The 15936-nt window shown below is 41.9% G+C and overlaps 1 protein-coding gene across 2 annotated transcripts in view; it reads left to right on the forward strand.

Moving 5' to 3' along the window:
* The first annotated feature begins 7763 nt into the window (after positions 1-7763).
* Positions 7764-15936, forward strand: part of adcy5 (adenylate cyclase 5) — a 79222-nt gene continuing 71049 nt past the window's right edge. For both annotated transcript variants that reach the window (XM_072397491.1, XM_072397492.1), the window contains exon 1: positions 7764-9755. In XM_072397491.1, the coding sequence (XP_072253592.1) occupies positions 8820-9755 (936 nt within the window). In that variant the 5' untranslated portion in view covers positions 7764-8819. The remainder of the gene's footprint in view (positions 9756-15936) is intronic.

Here is a 15936-nt window from a genome sequence, read left to right on the forward strand (position 1 = left end):
TGCTTGCATGCTTGGTCTTCTGTTGTTCTTTTAGCTGTTTGCTTGGTGTTTAAGTTGCTTCGGTAGCTGTTTGACACATTTTTACGTTTCCAGTGATGATTGTGAGTCGTCATTTGATTTCCTCATTGATTGTTCTTGTGACATCTCCCCAAATGAGACGACATCTTTTTATTATAATGTAACTGCATTATCTAAGTGTTATTTTTATATATTAAAATCATTACACGTTGCTTTAAGGTTCACCCTCCTAAGTAAAGAAATTGTGGGACTCTATAGCAAAAAAGAAAACAGCACAACATGTAGTAGCAGCAGTGTTTTTGGATTAAAAAAAGCTTTGATATGTTACAAAACTGCATTGTAGCTTAAATATTTGTTGGATGTTGACCTGTGTGGAGTTACGTTTTAAAAATACAGAGTGAAACGACTGAAGTTTGGTAAATAAAATGGGTGGTCACAGTTTTTTATGGCGTTACGTGAGCTGAGCTCCTCCTCCTGAGCGATGAGCCTTTGTGGGACAGTGTTGGGTTTGTGACAGCCCTGAATGTGAGTGCAGCAGCTCTGCCACAGTGCGTCTTCCATCTGAAACGATGCCTTGTGCTACGCTGCATTTGATATACGGCTGCACCACTGCAAGGTCAGCAAAAATGAGGTTTTGGGTTTATTTTTTTCAGGAGTCGACTCACTCTTCTGGTGGTATTTAGACACGGACACATTTCTAGTATTTGGGGATGAGGTCGATGAGATTAAGTCATTTCTGGAATCTGTTCTGGTATTTCTGGGTCAGTTTTTTGGAGACTTTTTGATGCTGGACAAAAAAAGAAAGAAACAACCTCATCTGTCGTATAATTTAGCAATCAATGATAGAAGGATTTAAATCAGTATTTTACAATTCTCATGAAAAAAATAGCTCCAATTGACCCATCAAACGGGCTCAAAGCCACTGGTCTGGATAGTCTGTTTAATGATCGTTCAGTATTTTCCTTTTAGGGTTTAATTCATTCGAAAGACAGTAGTTCAGATCTCAGAATCTTTCTTTTAAAGGTAATGAAAGATTTTATTCTACCTGGAAATGCTGATCACTCACATAAAATATATGCTTGTATGACCACAAACATTATTTATTTGAGCAAAGTGAGCACCAACTGGCTCAGTTTTGCTTATTGTTTCCTTTCCTCCACACGTGGCTGAGCATGATTTGGACTGTTTGTTGGAAAATGCCTTGCAGGAGCACAGCTCGTTAGAAAACTGCATGAAAGGGGAGATGTGGACGCCTGGAATGATTAACCGTGTCATCACCTCTGTTTGAAATGGAAAAAAATACAGAAGCATGGTGTATTACTCCAGAACTGATCCTATCAAATAAAGTTTTTATATCAATTATTTGCATGGAGCCAGCAGACTCTGTACAGGTATGATTATTGAGTATATATATTTTCAATAAACCTACAGCATAATGTTTTTTTTGTGTGTAACTGGCATGAATTGATTAATGATGAACTTTCACCTCTGTGCTGTGGAGGTGAGTTCACTGTTTGTTGTGAATCTTAACAGCACTTAAAGGCATCGCCAGCTAAATACAAACCAATTCAAAGAATCTGACGATCCATTAAACGTGCTGTTATGCATTTATATGGTTGGAAAATGGGTTTGAGGGATAAAACATTTGTTTTCAGTCTGTGTGCTGTGGTTAAGGTCATATTTTAGGCTTTAAAGCAGCTACAAAGCTCAAAGAACAAATATTTTAAATCAATCACCTTTAGAATTTGATCAGGTATCAACTTTGTTATGATACCATTTTAAGGGGAATAAAAACACAACAAATGATATAATAATGCTTGATTTTCTCCTTCAGGACAAGCTTGTCAAATAGAGCTTGTGTTGTTGTTTTGGATTTAAATCTGTTATTTGAAGTGTCTTAGCAGCTCTCAACAGCACTGAAGGCTGCAGCCAATCGCTCATCCTGGAACATCCTGGAACATCCTGGAAATATGTCAGCGTTGCTTTCGGCCCGTAACAAAGTCTACGATGAGCACAATTTATTGTAATTTATGAACATTGTGTGCTGGTTATAACCAAAACACCTGAAATACCTACCAAGGTTTCACCTGAGCACATTAATCTTGCTCTACTTATAATTATCCCCAAGTTTAACTGCAGTTCTTGTGCTCCAGAAGATGATTTCATGAGCCGGCTGCTCCAGGCCAGCTCGGGCTTTACTTATAGAGAACCACAGGACGATCTTGTTTGTTCGCCAGTCCAGTTCAGGAACCACAGAACCAGTCACAAACCACTGCAGCAACAGTTCCAGGCTCGGTGACGCAGATCTCATCGTGATTGCCCTTCAGAATCAACTGGTGGCTGCTTTTCTAATGATCCCCATCAGAGAGTATTATTTAAAAAATCTCAGCACCTCTTTACTGTTGAAAAGCTCCAGGAATTGATTGTGCTACACAAACCTTATGTGGACTACGTGACATTTTTGCAAGAGCATTGTTAAATCTGTGTGAGGCTTTGGTAACAAGTTAACCAGTAAATTCAATAAGCTTCTCAACAAGATGAAGAGATCCCTAAAAGACAAGAAGCAGAAGGAGCAGAAGGGGCATAAACAGGGAACTAAGGATTTCCTTTGAAGCAGAGAGGCTCAGGAATTATACAGGAGGAAGGTGGGCCTAATGTTGCCTTCTTGCAGATATCTAGTCTGGAACAATAAGTCCAGACTGCTTGAACAAGTGCACCAAAGACCGCTGAAGTTCTGCTCTTGTGAGATGGAAAAAGCACTTGACCTTTAATCCAGGCAGACAACAAAGGGAGAGTGCTCACACTGTGGAAGACATGTCTTATCTCTGTGCTTAAACAGTGGTCGCACAGTGTCTGATAGCTTCAGGCCAGCGGCATTAACCTCTCATATTATGGACACCCCCCCCTCCTCCTTCCTGCACGGCTGATAAGCCTCCACAGAACACAAGGTGGGTTTTCCTCAACTTTTGGACAGGGTGGACTGGAAACTCGACCCTGGACTCTTCACAGATCCTGTTGTAGCTTCAGATCATAAGCTGCTCCAAACCTTTCAGGTATTTTGTCTTACTTCCTGTCATTTTTGTGCAGGTTGATCTTTGTTTCATCTGCCCAAAGAGTCCCTGATGGGAAAATGTAGTGCTTCGGTATTGATTATTATTAAGAATACGCCGTTGTTGTAGATAGATAACTGAACAAAATATAAATCTGCTGACAAACATGTAGAAAGTTGAAGTGTCACAGGGAGGAAGGTGTGGGGGAAACCTTGAGAGATCACCATCATTGGGGTTGGGGTATTTTCGTAGCTTGGCGGTACCTTAGCTGATGATGTCACACACAGCGTCAGCAGGTATCTCAGGTGAACTCTCTCAGCAGACAACATGGACAGAAACTCACAGCCAGCAGTTCCTTCTCAGTGACATGTCCAGGATTCCACCATCTGTTGTTAACCAGCTCTGTGATCCTCCTCCTTTACTGTTACTGCTCTGTCTGCAGTCTCTGTCTGCCCAGAAAGTCTTAAAGCTGAGCAGAGAGCTGTTAGAGTTGTTCCTGCAGCCAGGTCCAGGATTCCACCATCTGTTGTTAACCAGCTCTGTGATCCTCCTCCTTTACTGTTAGCGCTCTGTCTGCAGTCTCTGTCTGCCCGGATAGTCTTAAAGCTGAGCAGAGAGCTGTCAGAGTTGTTCCTGCAGCCAGGTCTCTGTGAAACAAATATGCCTTCCTGATATACTCTCTGCATCCCTTTTAGAGTTCCAAACTCATCCATTTTACTCACCAGAGACCTCATACTTGCCCTGATGATCAAAGGAAGAAATGGTTTAAACTTCCTCCTCCTTTCTCTCCATTTTGTTCCTGCTCTACATCCAGAACATCCCCTCTTCAGCCAGCCTGGTTTTGGGGTCTTATTCCAGGCATTACTTGGGCTTTAGAAAGCTCAATCAGCTGATTCAGTGCATGGTTGTGCATCATAAAATAAATGCCAGACTTACCGGCAGCACAGCCTTCAAACCAGCATAGAAAAATGTTTGGAAAATCTGTGTTTTCACAGAAAAACATTCAATATAACTGCAGCAATAACTCTGGACTGTATTGGAACTGCTATAATGGTTCTATTACACCACTATTATAGAACCATTATTAAGAATAATGTACATTAAATTAATAATTGATTTTGAACTGAATGATAGTTAACTTAATAATTTAATGAATTAATATTACATTAATTTATAATGTAGGACAATATAATACATTAACTCCCATTTAGTAAGCAATGTCATCTCAAGGTCTTTTTAATGGCTTGAAATGAAAACTGAAGTTATGCAGTTTTCATGCTCGAGTATCCATGTTTCAAGTATTTAAGATAAGTTATCTCTCAGTGAACAAATGTAGGACACAGCCAAGCACAGGAAATCGGTCCACCGGGACATTATTAACGGGCAGGATGCGACACACCAGAAGCACAACAATGAAGAAGAGAAAGAGCAAGAAAACAAAACAATGACAGTCAGAGATGATACTGAACAAACGGTTGGACAGCTTCACACCAGGTAAGAAGACAAGAAACCAGCAAGTATAAACACTGAGGTGAGTGATGGCTAACAGAGCAAAGGTGTGAGCTAAACACAGAACAAATGTGCAGCAAACCCAGGAAGCAAGAGTCAGTGACACTCATCAAGGAAAATGGATTTCTAAACAAGACATAAAGCTGAACATAAAACTAAGTAAAACGTTAAAGAACAGCAAACTGTGACAGTTAAAGACAGGACCATGATGCAGAGACACTGAAGGATGAGTTACCTGAACATGCTTTAGAAAACGTACAAATCCTGAGTAAAACTCAACCAAAGTCAAAGTCTTGAGTCTGTAACCCAAAAGCAAGGCGGTACAGAGGAGCAACAACACCGAACACCGAGCCTGGCTCAGGCTGGTGGAGGACTGGAGGTTTAAAAACAAGTGTGCAGGCAGGTGGATGAAGGTGTGCTGATGGAGGAACAGGGTGAAGTCAGGGGCAAGAAGGAGACTCTGATGGGTGGAAAATGCAGAAAAAAGAAAGACTGATTCCTACCTGTGTGTTTCCATTCTGTTGTTCGGGTTCTGTCACTTGTTTCCTCGGCCTCTCTTCAGCATTGCCATCAGCTCCGCTTCACCTGTGTTCATTTATCATCCTCCTCTCTATTTAAGCTCCCGGTTTCCTTCACTCCTCACCGTCTCGTGCTCTGTCTAGTTCCTTGTGTCCAGTTTTGTCAGTATAGTCCATTCGAGTTTTCTCAGCGTTTTTGATGTTGTTTTCCCATGTTTTAGCTTCTATGTATTTCATGCTTTATTCAAAATAAATCATTTAGTTTAATTCATGCCTTTTGGGTCCTCCTTCCTCGCCTCCACCATCGACACGTGACAATTTCCCGACTGAAAAGCAGACGCCATAGCTGGAGAATCTCACACAATCTGCTTCTTCAGTAGCTGAATTTACCCTTTTGAGTTTAGATGTTGAGGTTAGCTCAGTTTCTCCTGTTTGTATGAAAATAAACTCTTCATTACACATTCAGATGATGGCAGTGTTGCTCCGTGTCATGCAGGGACCGCGAGCTTTGGATTTGCAGAAGAACAAAAGTGTGTTTTAATTACTGTGAAACACTGTTTACATATTCTAACGGCTAATTATCATATTCATCATATGAATTATGGCTTTTCTTGGTTGAAAAAAGAGACGTAGCTCTAACTAGAGTCGGAAACAACATCGATATGAGGCTGTGAAGATGAATAAAACGGGTTTTTGGTTTATTTTTTGGGATCTCGCTGCTTTCAGAGAGTTCTCTTCCTGGCAAGATGTGTGAGGAAGGTTAACAGTGTTTCCAATTTCTTGTGATATAACCAGTGACTTCTGGGAGGAATCAGCTTAACACTGTTAGACACGGGAGAAACATTTAGATTATCTCCTCGAGGGGAAAGTAGCTCTGCTTGTGTAATATCAGCACAATACATGACAAGCAATGGAGTCAATTTGAACTGCTGTTTTTTACCAATATAAACTAATCAGATGATGCCGAATGACTCCTCTGACTGTGATATTATATGTGTGGCTAATTTAGTGTTTTATGTGTTGTGCTCTGTTTTATTTGGGAAAATACATTATTGTTTCATGAGGTCATCACATATTTTGTGTGAAAAACACAGCATCCAAACACCCTTACTCAGGATTGTACGTTCTTTATGGGGTTTGTGCTCTGCTTTTCACAGGTTTTGGTTTAGACAATCTAATGATAATTTAGCTTAGCAGGCTTGTGGCAGCAGTTTTGGGAAGGTCTCAGAACCTTCTTGCGTTACCATAACACCCCGCACAAAGATGTGTCTTTAACTGTTTTTCTCTCCTGTGGACGAGCTGGTGTGGCCCACACAAATCTTTGCTTTACCTTATCGCCGACCTCCCTTATTGTGTCTCGTTTGTAGGAGAAAATCCTACAGCCTCGTTCCAAAATGCTGTGGAAAACTTCAAAGCACAACACTGAAATTACCGCAAACAGATGTCGGGGAATCAGATGGTTAAGAGTTATACATGGAATCATGCTGTCCAGGTGTCCCCCTGCACTTTTGGCCAATACAGAGCTTTTGTAAATGGAGCAAGTAAATAAGCACCATTGGCTCGTGTTGTGGAAAGATGAAAAAAAAGAAGAAGAGAACAACCATATTTCCTGAATTAACCACATTTTTCTCAATTATCTCTTATTTTGTCCAATCATCCTACGATAAATTGTGTTATGTGTGTGTAAGAGAGCAAAGAGAAGGACCAAAGGAGGACAGGGAAACAAGCAGTCATAAGACAAGCAGAGCAAATAAGTTGCACAACTTGGATCAAGATCATTTTGTATCTGATTTATATCTGAGCTCCCTTTTTATTTGATGAGGACAGTGCTGAATGGAAGCCACTGTTCTCTACGTTAACAGTGTTTCACCCTTGATGAATTCCAAAAGGGGCAAAGGGAATTCAGCTGGAGGTGAGCTGGTCACAGCAAACACACGAAGCCCCCTGTCACATGCTTCCAGTTTACATTCATTAGGACACAATACGGTGCTTAAATGGGGCAAATGTCCTTATCCTCACATGTGAGGGAAACTTCAAACCGCCACCAGGGACAGACTTCAAAATGGAAGCACAGGACTGAATCACAAAACAATTAAGAGACACCAGAGGTACAAATATATATCAAATTTGGTTTAAGTCTGACATGACGATGCATCACTTTTCTTTGTGGAAAAGAATGCTTCATAAGATATAAGATAAATAATCCAACAAAAGATTTATGTAAGTGAATTTAAAGAGCACATATGAGTGCTGAAAGTTTTTGTCTACCCAAAAAGTTATTCTACCTGGGGAGATGAAGCTGCAGCACCAAAAAGGTCAGAGCATTATTTTCCAGTTTGTAAGGAAAGAATAATATAGATTTTTTTGTTTTACTGTTGGACCCACAGGCCTGAAATACTGAGATCCAGTTCGGGGGACATGGGGCTCTGGGAGTGAAGATTGGCCCCTCATCTCAGGCGTCGGGGGGCACGTGCTGGCTCTCCAGCTGTGAGCATAGACCCGCCCATTCATCGAAAGCGCCCGGGGGGCTCGTGCAGCCTATGTTTTGGGATTGACCGGCCTGTGATCCAATGAAAGCGCGTCAAAGTGTGACTCACCCTTTTCCTTTTTCCAATCGAAGCGCGGTGGAAAGGCGGGCCACAGGAAGCACACTTGGTTGAATGACCACTAAATCAGCAATCAGCGGTAAATATGTTGTGATGCCACGCTCCAAACACACACCAAGCGGGTTGTCCGAGGCTGCGGGAGCGCTTATTTGGACCGGCGTGACACCTTATGAAATGCTGCCGCTTTACGGCGGTGGATTTGCTGTGCGCAGAGTCTGGCTGCGAATCAAATTAGGAGCCTCTCTCTGGGGATGTGAGCAGTGATGGACAGCTGTTGGTCATTGATTCTGTTCTAAGGTTTGGACGATGAACTGCCCGTGCGGTAATCCACGCCATGCCACGGACCAAGAGGCTGCGTTTTGCGGCTGCCAGAGGAGGAGGAGGAGGAGTGACTGAGTTTACATCTCTGCTCCGATCTTTACAAGCGTGAGAGGATCGTGATGATGCTTTTTGGCCAAACGTAGGCTCCCACTACCGTCAAGACTGAAATGCTTGCTCAATACAGGTGCATCAAGACCTGACTGGACCGAATCAGAGTTGCCAACATGGGATTCCGCTTTTTATTTCGTTGCACATCCGTATTTTCTGTCCACAAATCGCACACATGAATACAGGAAACATGTCCGCAGATATAACGGATCCACAGTAATTGATGGTACTGCGCTATGATCTCCGGGGACTATCTGAGTTGTGTAATGCTTTTATTCCATTTACAGTGCGCACAGCCGTGCAACCTCTTCACGCTTGAACGTTAATTGGGCCCAAATGATGTAGAGCCAAATCCACCTGGATTGAATGTTCCTCCCTCTTGTGGCGAATCCCCTCTGACTTTTCACATTCAATTGATTTTATTCCCAGAGCTTTTTACCTCTCTTTGTTTTTGTATTTCATGTTTTAATCATTTAAGAATCAATGTTTGCTTCTAAAAGTGGAGATCTGCCCAGTGATTGTTTACCCAAGCTGTGTCTACCGTGACCAACAATGGGAAATCCAGTTTATGACACTTATTTAAAGCGCCACAGCCTTGTGACTAAATAGTTCCCTGACATCGTTTTTCAGTGGAACAAAACTTTTCCTGTTGTGCTTATTTGCTGTGTCGCTGCCTCCCTTACTCAACGATGTCTAGATCAAACAGTGTCAGCCCACCCGGAGTCGGTGCGCCCGGGTTGAGGGGAGGGACCGAGCACAGATCAGCTTGGGGAGAGTCTGAGTCTGTGGCCAACGGGTGCCCATACTCAGCCAGATCCCCGCGCAAGAAGCTCACCCGGACCAACAGCCGGTGGAGAGAGGAGGATGATCCGGACCACCGGCCGCCCGGGCGATCCACCACGACCGTCAGCAGGGTCAGCTTCAGGTCCCGGTCGGCTTGGCAGGACCATGGCGAGGAGAGCCGAGACAACAATCGCGCGTCCACTAAACGTCCAGACGGCGAGGTGAGACCCAAGTCTGTGGAGCTGGGTCTGGAAGAGCGGAGAGTCAAGCCGGTGACCGACGAGGAGGAGGTCATGCCAGAAGTTAACTTTTCTTTTGTGGCGTGCTGCGTCAGCGTCATGCACATTTTCAAATCCAAGAAATTCCAGTCGGAGAAGTTGGAGCGACTCTACCAGCGCTACTTTTTCCGTCTCAATCAGAGCAGTTTGACTATGCTCATGGCAGTGCTCGTGCTGGTGTTCACGGTCATGCTGGGCTTTCACTGCTCCGGTGGGACAGCGGGACCGAGCGTAACGTACGTTGTGGTGTTTTCCGTGGCTATCTTCCTCACGCTCATACTCATCGTGGTATGCAACAGGAACGGCTTTCACCAGGACCATTTGTGGGTTGTGTGCTATGTGGTCATCCTGGTGGTGCTGGTGATCCAAGTGATCGGAGTGCTGCTTGTGCAGCCCAGAAGTGCCTCGGAGGGGATCTGGTGGACCGTGTTCTTCATCCATGTCATCTACACTCTTCTGCCCGTCCGGATGCGTGCCGCGGTGATCACTGGAGTTATCCTGTCCGCCATCCACGTGGCCATTTCTTGGATGTTAAACGGAATGGACAGCTTCATCTGGAAACAGGTATGTGGAACAGTGTGCGTCTTAATTAAGATTCACAACAATCCTCACAGAAGTGGCACTCTCCGCATTCATTGTGCGCAATAACGCACAGAAAAATGCGCAGTTCTTCCACCGCCTGTTGCTGTCTAACATTTCTCTCAAGTTCAAATAGGATTACAAACAGTTATGATAAGTAGGATGTTGAGAATTAGCCGGCACTATGTTTGTGCACCCGTCTTGGCAGTGCAGCTTTGAGCTTTTGAAAACAAGCACGCGCACTCTCTGAGGGGCAAGGCAGAGAATGAACAAGAGAAATTCTTTACAGCAAGTTTAAGAAGAGAATTAGATTTACCAATTTAAACAAACATTAGAAAAAAGACATTTCCTAGAAAGTGCGTGATGCTCCGTGAGTTTGGTCTCAAAATAAACACTTTAACCCTCTGTTGTAGATGCGTGCCGTTTATATAAAATGTTTCCATCCTATTTTGCTGTTACCTGAACAGTGGCTGACCACTGTGGGAGCAAAGCGGCTGATTAGAGAGACGTCGGGCTTAATTGAAGAAGCAGCTGGTCGGAGCCAGAGGGCATTTTAGGGGGAAAAAGGGATTTTTTTATTTTAATTTGTAGAGAACCAGAACTTTTCACCAACTTCTGGATGAGAAAATGTTTTAGAGCATTTGATATTAAGGAATTTGTTGGATAAGCACTTCAACAGGGTTTATTAGTAGAATAGCACATGCAAATTATACTCTGTAATCAAATAACAAAGAAAACTACAATCAGCAAGGCTCATAGTTGAAACAAAGTGCAAGTAGATTGTGGTTTAATTTTCAAGGATTATTTGATTGCATTTTGATTAGATCAAGTTACAGAGTGCAGCGTTGGTCTTCCTCTCCAAGCATGCAGAAGAAACATTACTGGCTACTTAAAAAACCCAAAACGCCCTCTCCATGTCCAGTTTGTGCATTTAGTTGCACTGCAGACACATCGAATCATGACATCCTGGTACCACTCATCCCATTCATCAATATCCGCTCATGGCAAGCCCTACAAATACAGTAGTATGCCATCCGGAGTGCTTTTCACCTGTGGTATATTTGCATGTTAAGCTTTTTATGCTGTTGAAATATAACCTAGTGGTTAGTGCAAGGGTACAGTACAGGGGAGGCTGATGGTTCGTTTAATTTTTACCTGATTCTGCACTAAATTGATATGTTTTTTCTAATAATTTTACCACATTTCTGCAAATAGATCAACCTTACAACAAAAGCTTTGAACAAAAACTGCTTGTACTTTCCAAATAGCCTATTTTTGTTCAAAATGCTGATTTTAGTTCTGATTTTAGTTGATTCATGTCTTTCTTTTTCAATGATTTGTGGGTAATGGAGTCTTAATTTCTTTTTTACTTGCATTGAAAATGGAAGAGTAGAATAATGTGTTCCTTTTCGTTTACTCATGAGGATTCTTGCTTAATCACAATTAAGAAAATGTCACCAGAAAATAAGGTAAATAACAACATCAAAGCCTTTTTTGGGGGGGTGTTTTGGCTCAACTCATGATTAGAAGAGATTTTTTTTAAACATCTGGCTCCATTCTGTTGATCTCACGGATGTTGGCCAGTGTCAGTCAGTGATAGATGAACTGTTCATCCAAATTATTTACTTGAATTGCCTTCCTTCCCCCAAATAGCTTCAACTGTAATTCCTCAGATGGTTTAGCGTTACAGACTATCTCATGCATCAGTTTACAAAAGTATTCATGTGTCCTGTGATTGAAAGTGGCAGCAACAAAAGCCTACACAAAAGAAACAGCATCCCTGTTGTTCAGTACAAACGGTGCATCTGAAGTAATTGGACTTAATTAACTCTGTGGTGAAAATTTGTGTATATAAAATATCACAAGATGTGTAAAGATTAGATTAAGTTTAGGTGTTGTATCTAATAAAGTATTCCAGTTATGAGCCAACAACTTTACTTTTAGCACAAACTCATGTTGGAGTCTATACCTTTTCGTTCTCAACCCGACTGACTCTTGACTGAAAAATCTAAATTTTATTCCATTTAACTGTTCAGTAGCATCAAATTACTGTCATTATGCATCGTGACACATATCTAAACGTTGAAGCATATCAGCTTTTTTAATATTCACAATACTGACTGCATTCCCACAGCAAGAAACCAGCGTGTTCCTGTCTAGATTGGATTTATGACTGTTTATTGTTTCTTTTCTTCAGAAAACCCATCCATGTAATTGCTTTTTTGAGGATACAGGAGGATGCAGAGGATGTTTATCCGACATCTTCTTCGACTGGATTTATTACGTTTAAACAACCGCTCAGATCTGCAGCTAATTTAGATGCTTCTCTGAATGTTGGCCTGATCGCTCGTTTCTCACCACAGATAAATCCCATATTAAGGACCGATTATTTCATATAATTCAGTGTCTGTTTGCTAATTGCAGCCGGAGTGATTGAGCCTTACTTTTCATCGATGAATCTTATCTGCCAAAATACGCAGATACTGATAGTCAAGTTGATCAGATGAGGACATACACGCATTAAATTCCTGAATTCATAGTTGTTTTGTAAAGGGAAACAATAAGTGAATTTCTGCCAGATTTTTAGCTTGTTTTACTTCATCAACACTTACAATGAGCTTAGTTTTTAAGTTTCAGGGGATATTTTATTCTGTTAATGTGCAGCTGAGCCTGCGTGTCCCTCATAACATCCAAATGCCTCTGGAAGTGTTTTACAGCACCAATATTGCATTCAAAGCCTCTCTTCATGGCTGGCAGACCTTCTCTGTAATAAAGGTGCTCACGCAAATGGGTTTAAGTTTCCATGATTATTCAAAGGTACAATTGCACAGTCTACTGAGTTGTATTATTAATTCCAAACTCTGCTTTCTGCTGCGTTTGTGTGTTGTTGCAACTTCTAACTCATTTTCCCACCAGTGTGTTGGCTTTTGACCTAGTTTATTGTTTTTATTTGGGCCCCATGCAGCTCATAAACATCTGTTTAACACCACAGGTTTTAGACACAAAGTACTTTTGTGAAGATGCCAGAAAGAACACAGTGAAAGTTGCATATTAATGTCAGTTGTGCCCAAAAACCTCCCTTAGGAATGTGGAAACATCCATTAACTCAAAGGGATTTATCCTTGAATTCTTCAACAACACAATCTGAAAAATAAAAGTCTACTCACGAGAACTTTTTGGTGAAAGTCGGCGTCCTTCGGAAGATATTTAGATAACTCGAGATCCATATAACGGAGTGAACGGGGCTTAGACGATGCAGCCTCTAAATAAGGCATTATCTGTCTTTATTTCACCAATACTTTAAGAAGAATGAATGGACGAACGCATACTATAGCTCTGTTAGCTCATAGCTGCAGTGTTGTTGTTATTGGTGGCTATCGGGGGGCTAATAGAGGGAATTCTACACACACCTCTTCTGGGACGACTTCATCCACAGCATGGCTGCTGCACAGCTCATTCACTCCGGTAAGAACCTCCATCTTACTCAAAGTCGTCATTCACATTGTCAAAATCTGATAAATATCCTGCCATGTTGCACAAAACTATCAGCAGCAAACTCTGTGTGAAGTTAGCCGACTGTCACAGAGCACGGAGTGAATAAGCTGTGCTGCAGGGGGGCGTGTGGATGAAGTGGGCCCAGTAGAGTGCCTGTGTAGAAATCCCTCCGTTAGCTCTCCTATAGCTGCAAGTAGCCACATAACAGCAGCTATGAGCTAACAGAGCTATAGCACACGTTCATTCATTCATTCTTCTTAAAGTATTGGTGAAATAAAGACAGATAATGCCTTATTTAGAGGCTGTATTTTCTATGCCCTGCTCTTTGCCGTTATATGGATCTCGAGGAATCTAAATATCTTCCGAAGGACGCCGACTTTCGCCAAACTGTTCTCGGTGAGTAGATGAACGTATTTCATGCCAGAAATAAGGTTTAAAAATACCAGAGTTTCCCTTTTAAATAACATCCTCCCACTATATAGCAACAGATCTACACACGAGTCACTGTAATTGAGCCTGAATACAATGCAGCCACATCACTGGTGGCCAGCCTCTGAAATCTCCTGGACAGCCTGACATCAGAGGTTTTGTGGCTATTACAACTGTAGAATCATACCAATGGTTTTTGTTGTTTTTTTACCATCTCAAATGGGCTTAAAGTCGTTGTGTCGACACACTTTGGTCACAAAGCGTTTAGTTAGAACGACATTCAGACCCCCGTCCCAAAGACATATTACACTGTATTAGACAGTTAAACTTCCCGTCTTCTCAGCTATCAAAAGTGCGTTAACTTTGTAAACGTCCTTTGTTTCCTTTTGGAGTCTAATGTCTGGGTGTCCGAGCAAAATCCAGGTTGATGGTTTAGTTTTTTTGTGTGAATGGCATGTGACCCGGTATCTGTTTGTATTTTCAGCAAAGGCCACACGGTCATTTGATGTGCTGATGCTGGTGTGTGGGAACAGGCTGCTGTATTTGTTGTTCTTTCCTCACCATGCTGTTGTTTTTACCCTATCTGTTCTTCCCTGTTTACTTGGGAGCTGGCTTATCAATGGCTTGAACAACTGTTTATGTGAGATCCAACAGATAATGCTCTTTATGTCCTCTTATTAAAAAAAAAAAGAAGATGCAACATCCATCATCATACATTCCCAACGCCTCCTTCATATCATGTCTTAGGAGTATTTATGGAGGACAGGACGACTTTTCATTGGATTGGACAGGAAATATGTTGTGTTTGTCATCTAAAAATGATGCTGTTCAAACTCTGGTGGCCTCAGATAAGAGTAGTGGGTGGTCCATGGTATATTTTCAAAATTCAGCTGTATGTCATTGCAGCTTAGCCTGAACAACCCCAGAGAATTACGGGTTTGACAGAGATGGAAAACTAAGTGTTTTGTTTATTAATGTACTTTTATGCACTTATTAGTATATACAAATACTTTGTGCTTATAAAAACCTTTAAGTTTAGCATTTTTTCCACCCCAAATAACCTTGAAGGATCAACATTTTTTCTCTGGGAACAAAACATAAAAAGTTTCATCGTACTGTTGGTCGTGTGTTTCCAACCGTTTTTCATTCTCAGTTTGTCAAACACTGCTCTTAAAGTCTGCTGTTTGCACCCTGGCTGCAGCAGTTCAATGCAGATGGACATTACATTATGAAATAGTTTTATTTTCACTATTTTAGCTCTGCAAATTTCAGCTGTGCATACAGCCACAGATTTTAAATGGGGTGGCTGAAATAAAACAGAGAATATTGATAAATCAGAATGTCTTAGCATTCAAAGCCCCACCCAAAGGTACTGAGCCCTTAAAAGGTATTAGCCTCCAAGCTGGGACTTCTCTGGGGTAAGATAAGTTGCTGCAGTAGAAACACACTAATCACCTTTCGAAGGTGCCACAAATGCTCAAAGTCACAGGACGCGTTTGTATGTAATTAGATTAGATTAAACAGCTGCTTATTTGCATTCAGTGTGAAGCAGATGCTGTGGAGAAGCCATTTGTCTGCAATGGCCCAGTTTGAACTTGCACACCTAGTATGTTGATGTCTGTTCTTCTGTGTTTAGTTTGTGAACCTAAGAGATCTTTGTCCTCAGGATAGAAACCTCTGGCAGTCCAGAAACTGTCAAGGTGAAGTTTTCAGTGTTGAACTGCATCAAATGATGTGCAGCAAGGAGGCAAAAGTTGATGCTGCTGTCAATGTTAGAACTTACTGGCTGGAACAGATGTTTCCAAGATGAACGCTCACTTCTTCAGACTTCAAAAGTTGGTGGCTGCATTACCCACAATGCAATTCAACCACGAGCTGTGGTTCAGATGGGGATGCGTGCGACTTGGAGCTGCTAATGTCGCCCTGAGCTGCTAACTAACAGAGAAGTGAAGCAGGGCGCAGAGGTTCTGTCAGCCCATTTTTATTCTTAGAATTAGCCTTTGCAGTTTTAACTATTAATTAATTTGCAACACCTCTGCAAATCTTTGTTGTGGGAAAAGTGATTTAACATCTGATTTGTTGACCGTTTAGTTTGCCTTGTCCTCATCATTCTTGCGATAGCTTCCTGAGCTTTCCTGAGTTATGCCCTAGAGCTGTTTCGTTGCCTTGTTTTCTCAGTTTCTGGCGTTGAAAATCCCCGTTTCCCTTCTCCCCTGCAAACAAGCGGAGGGGAGCATGTAAG

This window comes from Leuresthes tenuis, unplaced genomic scaffold (assembly GCF_036924035.1).
Source record: "Leuresthes tenuis unplaced genomic scaffold, fLeuTen1.0.hap1 SCAF_12, whole genome shotgun sequence".
Classification (NCBI taxonomy): Eukaryota; Metazoa; Chordata; class Actinopteri; order Atheriniformes; family Atherinopsidae; genus Leuresthes; species Leuresthes tenuis.